Source organism: Camponotus vicinus, unplaced genomic scaffold (genome assembly GCF_025532165.1).
Source record: "Camponotus vicinus isolate PSW18456_S1 unplaced genomic scaffold, iyCamVici1.0 SCAF_8, whole genome shotgun sequence".
Classification (NCBI taxonomy): domain Eukaryota; kingdom Metazoa; phylum Arthropoda; class Insecta; order Hymenoptera; family Formicidae; genus Camponotus; species Camponotus vicinus.
The window spans coordinates 11431840-11443286 of record NW_028141980.1 but is presented as its reverse complement, the minus strand read 5'-3'; the positions used below and the strand labels follow the sequence as shown (position 1 = coordinate 11443286).

Sequence of the window (11447 nt, the reverse complement as noted above, 5' to 3'; positions counted from 1 at the left end):
AATGAATAATTCGATCTAACTATATTAATATTTAAAATTATATATTTAAATTAAAATTTAAAAGATTTTAAAAGATGCCTATTTCATATAATATACCAAGAATAAAGCTCGTGTAAAAAATGATTTTTAATCTTTCAAACGATAGTACATCTAATAAAATAAAAATACGTAACGATAATATTATGTATAAATATAAATATAATTGCTACTCAGGTTTGAATTATTGTACGAAACCTCCGAGACTCATCAAAACTATATGAAAGGAGTTTCCAAGGTTCTCTTATCAGTCAAAGCAAGCTTTATAGGAAATTCGCGTGTTACATCGAAGTGTGTAATAAAAATCTAGTAAAATAGTTCATGATAAAATGTAACAAGAACATTAATTATTTATAAGCGTTATTTACAACTGATATTAAATACTTCGATGAATACAAAAATCGATTGTATTTTAAAATTTACTTCAAGACAAATGAGGCAAAAATATCCATATTGAGCGTTATATTTATTTTTTATTAAAAAAGATCAATGCGCGACCAGAATATCGATATTCGATGAAAACGACTAAACTAATTTGAGTATTTAACAGAAGCAATCACTCTCTGCAACGTTTCATCGATTTATCATTAATATAGCCTTGCGGTACCTGGCCGCTTCCAAAGAAGACAGATATGAAAAAAATTCTGTCTCTTTAGATATTCAAGATACTTAATAAAATAAAATTGACTCACGACATTTAGACCAAATCTAAATCTTTATTGAAAGACATTTTTAAAAGAGAACAACTCTTTTGACAGTCATACGTTTTGATGAGACATTTATTAATTTGTGTGTGAAGAAATTTTTTCGGAAAGTGAATCTCTTACAAAACAAAAGGATTTTATGTAAAAGCGATATATAAATAAAATTAATAAAATCTGTGTGAAAAATAATACATATAATCCTAAGAAAATTTCACATTTCACATTTCGTAAATGAAAACTTTATTTTATTTAAAATTTTTTTTGTCATTTTAAAACAATACACGAATTCTTAGAAAATTTACAGAAAATTATTCTCATAAATTTATTCATCAAAAATTTTGTCTATAGTTCTCTCTCTCTCTCTCTCTCTCTCTCTTTCTGTCTCTGCTCATCTGCTTCAATTATAACTATATAATATTGAATATTCCTACTGTGTATCCTACTACTTCTTTTGTACGGATTCTCACAGTAAAAAAAAATATACAGTGACGAATTTAATATAAAGCGAGACATTTGACATTTGACGTCAAATCGTTGCGGCATCAGCGTTACGCTCGTCTTTTTCTATATCTAAAATACTATACGCTTAGTCTTCATTGTTATATATAACCACTTAATTTATCCTTTCTGTCCTTTTTGTCCTTAATCTTTCCATCCTTCTCACACTCGTTAATCGTCAATGAGTCTTAATGATTGTTAAGCATGCCTCATATCGTTTCGCTGTGGTAAAAATATTTCCACAAAATCAAGGTAATCAAACGATACTAATTAGACGTAATTACTGGAGCTTAAACATTTTTTCAAGAACACTAATTATTCTCGTATCTACATATCTATCATCGCGTGACATCTGACAAATGTCTTCTCTCTCAGTCGAAGCATCATAAATATCAATTATAATTATCCCCCATTAAAAGTGCGTTGCGTCGGTATTTAAAAGCACGCAGTTGCTAGAGAAAGATTCAATGTCACGTTCGCGAGCTTCAAACTATTGTTAAAACGTTGATATATAAGTGGTGCAGTGGTGAATTAATAATTCTTATAGATATTAAATTAATTAAAAAGACATGTGTTGATCATAATCATTTCACGCATTTTTAATTTTGAAAAGTTAAATATTTTTTTTTTTAATATTTTATTTCTCTAACTGTGAAAGTATTCTTATATTCTTAAAATTGTTAACTTCTCAATTTATGGCTTTAAAATTTAAAGTGAAGTAAATATAATGTAATAAAATATCAAAATAATATATATAATTATATTATTTTGATATTTTATTACATTATATTTACTTCACTTTAAATTTTAAAGCCATAAATTGAGAAGTTAACAATTTTAAGAATATAAGAGAAAGAATTATAATATTAATATAATATAATTATACTGCATTATTCTGATATCAATGTATTATGTTTCAACTCGAGGTCTAAAGTCTTATTAGCTGCCATTTCTAGTTAGAGAAAAACAATAATGCGCGTCGCGTGCTTCTAATAACCTTCCATAAATTCGAATTATCTAAAGTCTTTCGGATCTTTCCCCAATAAGCTGTTTCTGACCGCCTACTATCCGGCACTCTCTTCCGCCGTCCTTGCCGACCTTTGCGGCAATCGCGGCGGAAAGCGCATAAAAGCTGCAAGCGACCCACAGGTAACCTGCGCACCTGAGAACCAGTCGAAAGCGATTGCGTAGACTGGAACGTGGTCGCGAATCAGTGAGAGTCGAAATCCCGCCTTGTCTACACCCGTTATCTTAACGAAAAACATCGCGAACGAAAAGCTTCGATGTATCGAAACCACAGATGACTCTCGATTCGCTGAATCGAAATGGCAATACAATTATCAGCGAAATTAATATTTATGCCGATTACGACTGCCTTCGTAAGTCTTTTTTAGAGTTAATAAATGAGATTAAAATTTTTTTTATATAATGAGATATTTTCATTCATAATTTTTGCAGTTCTCTCTCTAACTTTCTCTCTCTCTCTCTCTCTCTCTTTCTTTCTCTCTCTCTCCCTATATAAATTTGTTTTATATGTATATTTTATTAGATTATTTATTTAATCATTTTATATGTTAAAGATATTTGAGATCTATAATTTATTTGAATGTTTAGATGTGTGTATATATATATATATATATATATATATATATATATATATATATATAAACATTTAAATGAATCATATATATATTTTAAATATTTTTAACATTTAAAATGATTAATTTCTAACTATATATAATTATATATAAATTTTAGAGCTATAGTGACATATATTTATTTATTTATTTACAGATAACATTCTAAGAATTAGTATTATTAATAGATGTATATTATTTACAAAAAGGTAAGTTTATATGTATCTTCTATTTTTTTACTATATATATTATAATATGGAGAATCAAATACGAAACACATAGCTTCATTCATGACTTTACGCACACTTTATGTTTCAAAACAAACATGTCCCTGATATTGAGTTGCACTCGCATAATGTGCATTGACATGCAGATGTCACATATCAAGAAATACATTATATTTATGACTTTAACACGTAATTGATATCAATCAATTATCTCTATATTACTTGTTTTTTTAACTAATTTCGTCCATTATTTGTAAGTACTAAAGACGAATCTAACTATAATTAGTTATTTTGTTATTTTTATCCAGGAAATTTAAATCTGCACTCATAAAATATCTATGTTTATCTGTTTCACGCTACTTACAATTAGTGAAATTATATTTATTAATAATGAAAATTATTAATAAATTTTCATCGATATTTGAGTAATTTTTACTTTGTGTTTTCTAGTGAAAAAAGATTTACAAGATTTAATTACATTTTTTTCATCTTTCGATAAAAAAAACAACAATTTTGATTTATTAATAAAAGGCTTGATAGCAATGATCAAGAGACAATAGAAAGTTGAACAAATATAATTAATTTATCGTCGTGCTTGCTAACATAAATATATATATACATATATATATATATATATATATATGTATATATATGTATATATATATATTTGTATATTATATATGTATATATATGTATATATATATATATATATATATATTTAATTATTTAACTAATTTAATTTTTTTTTAGACCACATGTCATTAATATATTTCTATGAAATGTAGTTGACATCAATGTGATTCAGCCGAAGAGAGATTTATTGTACTTATTATTAAAAAATATGGTGTTTCGGGATGGCAGTAAAATGCATGGAAGGCCCTTTTGTGTTCAGATTAAATGAGAACGGTACCGGGCCACATTTACTTGTTCAGGTAAAGTTAATTACATTTCCTTCGATTTCACAGGTGAATGATCATCGATCATATTCTTAATAATACATGAACTACAATCCAAGACCAAGTACTCCGACCTACACGTACAATCTTTACGTCATTCCTTCGTTTTTGCACGAGCGTTCACGCGCGATGCATCGCGAACAATCGATTAGATTCGACGCAAAAGGTCATCAACTCCGATGAAAAACGTTATGTAGTATATTCGGAATGTAATCGCGGAAGTAGATGCTTCCTAGTTCAGCTTTTATATCCCTTGGAATTCTTTTGCGATACAGTTACAAACTTAGATCTTAACGCCCTTGAACCAAATACTTTTCAAGGTACACGATATATACATATATGCATACCTGCAACGCGCCTCTGCGTGCATACGCCGTTTTTAGACACGACGATTAGGTAATTGCGACATGCAACGATAAAAAAAGCAGAAATCAGAGGACTTGGTTGGATTTTGCAAGAATTTCCATGCATGAGATTCCTAATTTTCATACTATTTAAATGTTTTCTATCGGCGCGTTATTGTACTTTTCTTTATTAAATTTTTTGTATTAAAATTCTGAAGAAAGTGATTATGATATAAACAAATCAAAATTTTTAAAATTTCTAACATTAAATTTGTAATTAAATCTCAAATTTATTTAAGAAGATAAAATCCAAACAAACAAAAAAATTTTAAGAAGACAATTGCAATTAATTAATTTATCATTTATAATACGAAAACTATTATATTCTATTTATTTTAAATAAAAGATAAATTGCTTAAATTAAAAAAATTAAATAAAAAAAAGTGCATTCTATATAAACAATATATAAGTTATTATCAGAAAAAAATCTTAAAATTCGAAAAGACAATTTATTTTCAGAAGTTCGATGAAATAACACTTTATTCCAAATGTTATAATATTATACACAAGTCCCCAAAATAAGATGATGTAAAAATATTAAAGCTAAAAGATTAAAACTAAAGATTAAATTAAAAGATATATTTGCTTCGCAATTAAAAACTGCTCAGGAATTTGCAGGTTTTTATCTGCAAGTGATCGAAAAGTTCATTACGCCTGAATATTAAACGTGAAGATGCAGTGCTATACGAAATTACTTCGCTCAACGAACTTTATTTAATAGGCCAATTGCTTGTTTGCCTTTGATGGTTAACTACAATAGTCGAGCAAAATAGAGCAAAAAAGATTAGGTTATTCGTGAAAAAATAACTTAAAAAATGGAAGATTGCCAGTGACAGCAGTCCCTCGTATAATTCGCGAGTTTGCATAAATGTATCTAAAATAAGTTCGTTTAAAACTTAGAAAATAGCTCAATCGTTTCGTACAATGTATGATCAATCAAAATTAAATAATAGCATATCTTATGTCAAATACTATAGAATTTATTACTATGGAAATGCCGTTGATGTTGCAAGAAAATCTATATAAAAAAATATCGCATTCAAAAAATTATATTTCAAATCCAAAGACAAATTATAAGATCAAACACGTCCAATTTAAAATGTGTACATAAACAAGACTGATGTGTACAAACAAGATTGATCAGTCTCAAATTATTTAATTACACATTAATCTTTTATCAATTATTTATCTTCGTATAATTAAAGAATGTGCAAACCATCTTAAAGCGAGTCATATTTTTAAAATTATTTTTTTAATATTATAATAGAAAAGTTATAGTAAAATTTTGTAAGTATATAATCTTTATTTTAAAATTAAAACGATTCGAGAAAGCTCTTTAATTAAAGTGATATATGATAATTTAATTGTAATCATAGACCTTGGCTCATTTCTGATACTGCGAGCAGTCATTCCTAATGTTCTAATAACACGAAAATAAATCAAGGGCGGCTGTCGCTATTTTCGTACTTCACTCTCAAAAGTTTCACGGAACTTTGAAATGCGTAGTGCAATATCTGGAATTAATGAATTTACTTTCGCGTGGTTGCCGAACTGTAAATAATTCTGGACTATTAATCTGACCAATTGAAGAAACCGATGCAACATACACACACACACACACACATACACACACCTATATATATATAGAATATGAATTAAATAGATATAGATTATGGTATTCAGGTTGTAACTGATATATATATATATATATATAAGCGCATATTTTAAGCGAGATACTAAAATAAATCGAATGCATTTCGAATTTATTTATAAGAATATTTATATCCAAGAATCGATTGTATATGCATCGATAAAACTGCTATTTTTAACATGGTCTATATGGATAGCTTACTTTAAAAAAATAATATGGTTCAATTTAAAACAATCATGCGAATTTCAATGAAACGTAAAAATATAAATTAACATAGTATATCAATGAATGCAAAGTTTTCAATATTGCGCTTATTGCCAATTTTAAAAAGGACTGCATTTCACCATGATATTTTGCATCGATATATATTTTATATACTATTATAATGCAGAAAAGATTCGCTTTTATGTTGTCGTTTGACAACGAGGAAAATGCTTGAGCACTCACGCGCGTATCGACATCTGAGACGGATTATAAATAGTATCTGGCCCTTGGAATAACCGTCTAGCCAATATCAGCTTTCTATTCGCGGATGTTTTTCCTCTATAGGTTTGCACGGAACGCGGATGGCGGGAGTATGCCGGCGAAAATAATGTATTCAAAGATCGATGGAATTTATGGTGGCGGTCCGGTGGTTTCCCCACGTCGCATTATAGGCCATTACTTCCCTGGCAGGTAATAATGCAATATTTCTACTTTTGTTTTCAAATCTCCATCCAAAATATTGACAATAACCACACTAAATACAACAAGTACTTTACATAAAATTTTAAAAAAAGTTGTTCTTTGAAACTTCTTTCAATTTTTTATCATAATAAATAAATTTTTTGCATAAATGGAAATAGATAAATTCAAATTTAATCAATAAAATTATTATTTGTTTCAACAGTTTTTTCTATTTATTGAATTTAGATAATTTATGAGTTATATACATAACATGAGTTATATATAGAACTTTAGTTTAGTCAACACGCATTAGCTAGATTATTTTTCGAATAGTTTGTCAATCGGATACCAAAAGGAAATTCCATCTGCCGAAAGGATAAACTGATCCGTCATTTGAAATGTATGAAAAAAGTCCACGGTTCAATTTATGACTTCAGGTATTATGAATAATAAATAGATTTTCATTAATTACTTATTTTTCTATGTGTAATACTTAAAATATAATTATCTTTTTCTAATAATATTAATTTGTCGCATTAGTCCCGCAGGATATAACTTGCCTTCCGAATACACGAAATTAGCCGAAGAATGTAGTCGTTATGAGAAAGACTATAAAATTTGGATTTGTAAACCAGTCGGGCAAAGTCAGGGAAAAGGAATTTTTTTGTTTCGCGTAAGGCTTTTTTTAAAAATTCATCAGTGCAAATCGAAATACGAATTGCATAAATTAATAAATTAATAAGATATAAATATATCTTTTCAGAAATTAAGCGATTTATCATACGATAATGCCGCAGTTGCGCAAAGATATATCGAAAACCCTCTGCTAATCGGCGGATACAAATTCGATCTTCGCCTGTATGTATGTGTGCCATCCTATCGTCCATTAACGATTTACTTGTACAAGGAAGGTTTGGCCCGTTTCGCTACCGAAAAGTTTTCTTTAGAACGATTGGACGATCCGTTCCGACATCTTACAAATTTTTCCCTAAACAAGTTGGGACCAGGCTACTCAGAGAAGAAGGAACGCATCGGTGCCGGTATTTGATGCTAAGAGCACAATTTTATTCACACTAAATGTTTTATATAAATTGCAATTAACTAGTATGTAGTGTAATTAATTAGTGCATCACACATGTAAGAGACATCATATTATTGTATGCACATATGAATATCTAAAAATCTAAAACGAATTATAATTTTTTCGTTTAATCATTTTAACGATTGATTTTTAAAATGTATTTACATAGTATTTGATTATGTATCATTTATAATACGATAAGAAAATTATTCAATTTGTTCGCGAAGTGCTAATCTTTTTCTATTAAATAATTAATTAAAATTATTATATATGTAAAAATTATTTTATTTTGTTCTTAATTAATGCCTTGCTTTATAATTGTGTAAGAAGATTAAAAAAATTGAAATAATGTATAACTTTCTTATCTTTACATAGGATGCAAATGGACGTTTAGACAATTAAGGAGATATTTCGAACAATCAGGATATTTCGATTGGATTCTGTGGCAGAAAATCTCTTGTTTAGTGACTTTAACAATCCTAAGTCAAGCGGCAGGCATTCCTAAATCCTCGAATTGTTTCGAATTTTTCGGTTTTGATGTGTTAATTGATGAGAATTTGAAACCATGGCTCTTAGAGGTCAATACAACGCAAATAATTAAATTAAATAATTAAACATTGTAATAATGTATAACGAATTTATAGAACAAATTAAATTACAGGTGAACTTAAGTCCGGCTTTGAGTAATGACTGTGAAGTCGATTCGGAAGTGAAGAAACCCCTATTGCATGATCTATTTGATCTATTAGGTCTTCCAGTATGTAATACCGGACTCTCCCTATTTACAATCTGGTCCTCTTCTGAGCGCGTTGAAGAGGACGAGGGAGAAATGTCTTCCAAATTCGGTCGCTCCATGAAAAAAAAATCAAAACTCGGACGAGAAACTGATACTTTTCTAAATTTTTCTCCAGATACCCGAGCTACGGTAATAATAATAAAATTCCCAAAATAATATTTTTCTTTAATAGACAAGAAACATGAAAAAATTAGTCTTAAGAAGATATTAAACAAAAATTAATAATATCTTAAAAAAGATTTGCATTTGGAAGCGTATTGTTTATTCGAAAAAAAATATATTGCTTATATTTTAATTTTTTTCTTATCATCAGTTAAGACAATCAACGCCGGAAATTTGTTCAACTGCCTGGTCCCATTACAACCCACTATTAATGGACAAATACATACGTCGAGGATATAAAGGAAATACGATCGAGAACTATGCTTCTAAAACAATTTGGGACAACGGCAGAGATTGGAGAGTTTCCTGTGTAAAGGAAGGCGGATGGATTCGTATTTGTCCGTTTACTCGAGTAAAACATATTGAGAATACGGAAAATGTGAGACCGTCGCCACGAACTGTTGAGAACGAGATCAAGAATATGGTTCTTTCTATACAAAAGTAATTATACTTTATTGAAATCTTTATTATTTTATTTTATATGAGCTATTTCAAAGCTATCACACGTGTACCATATTTCAGATATAAATTTGTTATGATAAATTAAAAGTTTTTAACGTACAATAATATTAACAGTGCAAAATTATTCTCTATACATATGTCTAATGCAGAAAATATGTGCAGCAGTCTTATAATATATTTTATCCCACAGATACTTAAAAGCCGCAAAGGAAGTACAACAAAGAAACGAAAAACTCACAGATGAGCAATGCAATGCTCTTCTGCAAAATGCGCTTGAACTAAATACCGAAGTTTGGCTGCCAGAAAAGTAAAAATCTAGAAGTCTACATTTTTTGCTCATGCCCACAATTTTCACACCTATTTACTGTTTATGCTTGTTAATTATAGCATTATTTTAAAAAATACTTTATTGTACAATGTATATTATAATGAATGCGCATCTCTATTTCATCGATCTTTATATTATATATTATATATTATATTATATATATATTATACTTAATATATTTCAAAATGATTCATTATGAAATTTTATGCATTAAACAATTAAATATTTAGTACTTACATTTAGCATTAAATGTAGCCGTCTTATGTTCAACTCAATAAAATTATTTTATTATAACATCATTGTTTTGTAATTTAATAATAACGAGGTTATTACTTATCATAAAAAAACCTTTAATTTTATTCTAGTTTCAAATTATTAAAATTATCACTTTTATAAATTATCACTTTTATAAATTTATTATAATTTAGCTATTAGATTATATCACATAAAATTTTAATTTTACTATAATATCAAATTATCATAACTATTTCAATTTTATAGTATTATAATATTTTATATGGTATATACTTTGTATAATTATAATACTTTTCATATAATAATAATTCTATTATTATTGTAATCAAATTAATTTTCTATATATATTTCTAATATATAACATAAATTTATAATCATTATTATAAATAGCCACATTTAACGCCAAATGCAAGATACATATACGGCCTCTTCAGCCAACAATAATAAATCAAATTACTCACTAAATTGTAGCATTTCGTGTAGTAATCATTCCTTTGATCTCCAATTTTCAGCTCTTTTCCTACTTTATCGAAATCACAATTGTGGATTGAACTTCCGGCAGAAAACACGAAACTCTGCAATCACGAATATAAACTGTTATTATCAATTAGCCGTATCTACTAAATAAGAGACTTATAAACGATCATTAATATAATCAACAATAAATAATTAAACAAACTTACTCACCGAAATTCATCATACTTCTTCAGTTATTGTATCTGTAATTCCTTGCGCGTCCTTGCGATCACTCGTGTGACTCTTGAAAATTTCTGCGCATTTCTCTCGCTTCGCATACAGACTTTCTCTCAAAAATGCGCGATAACACATGATCGCGAACGTAAACGACGTGACGCGATGATAACTTGAGAGTTTGCTTGCTATTTTCAACATAAATTAACCCACACACTCGATTTGACGATTAAAATCTGCGAAAAAATCCCGTCCACGACTCAGCACTGATTCCACAGCCGCCGCGACGCAGAGACGAATATGGCTACCAACGCGCATGCGCACGCAGCGCTCGTCGCACGACTTCTCTCGTTTCGCGCTACGCGAATTTTCTGTCAAAATGCGCGACAACACATGATCGCGAACGTAAACAAACACGACGCAACAATCATTTAAAACTTTATTTGCCATTCTCGATGTAACCAACTTACTTGAAAATTATAAAATCTGCGAAAAATCCCGTCCACGACTCAGCACTGATTCCGCGTCGCCGAAACTCCAAAAGGAATATGGCCGCCGACGCGCATGCGCACGCGCCCCCTGCACTTTTGACACTTCGAGCTATACGAATTTCCTTTGAAAAAATGCACGAAAATATACAGTCTTAAACGAACTTAAACAAATGCAATGTGATAATTTGAAACGATAATGATAATGATAACGATAATTTGAAACTTTTTTGTCATTCTTGATGTAAATTAATCCGCTTATCCTATGACGATTAAAATCTGCCAAAAATCTTGTCAAGACTCAATACAAATTCTAGCTGCCGCAACATCGAGATGAATGACACGCGCATGCGCATACAGTGCATGCTTTCAAAGTAATTTGAAGGTTTTTAAATAAGAGATATAA

The 11447-nt window shown here is 29.0% G+C and overlaps 1 protein-coding gene and 1 long non-coding RNA gene across 4 annotated transcripts in view; one reads left to right on the top strand and one right to left on the bottom strand.

Annotated features, from left to right (window-relative positions):
* LOC145975603 (uncharacterized) overlaps nt 1-11356 on the bottom strand; it is a 32153-nt gene extending 20797 nt beyond the window's left edge. Inside the window, exons 1-4 of one of the 2 annotated variants that reach the window (XR_014440017.1) lie at nt 11268-11356; nt 11024-11166; nt 10551-10924; nt 10325-10438 (exon numbers count right to left, since the gene is read on the bottom strand). This is a non-coding gene — a long non-coding RNA (uncharacterized LOC145975603). Of the gene's footprint in view, nt 1-10324; nt 10439-10550; nt 11167-11267 lie in introns of both variants that reach the window. The other variant, XR_014440016.1, reaches the window with a different exon arrangement.
* LOC145975597 (putative tubulin polyglutamylase TTLL2) lies at nt 56-9902 on the top strand. 2 transcript variants are annotated; one of them, XM_083106195.1, is made up of 12 exons: nt 56-1764; nt 2286-2617; nt 3033-3084; nt 3853-4034; nt 6663-6788; nt 7113-7216; nt 7320-7452; nt 7543-7819; nt 8236-8438; nt 8522-8785; nt 8970-9259; nt 9471-9902. In XM_083106195.1, exons 4-12 carry the CDS (start codon nt 3957-3959, stop codon nt 9589-9591), a joined length of 1596 nt encoding a protein of 531 aa, XP_082962321.1. In that variant the 5' UTR covers nt 56-1764; nt 2286-2617; nt 3033-3084; nt 3853-3956; the 3' UTR covers nt 9592-9902. The 2 variants fall into 2 exon arrangements, with proteins under 2 accessions (XP_082962321.1, XP_082962320.1); XM_083106194.1 differs by lacking the exon at nt 56-1764 and having other exon boundaries at nt 2072-2617; nt 3888-4034.
* Nucleotides 11357-11447: the final 91 nt, after the last annotated feature.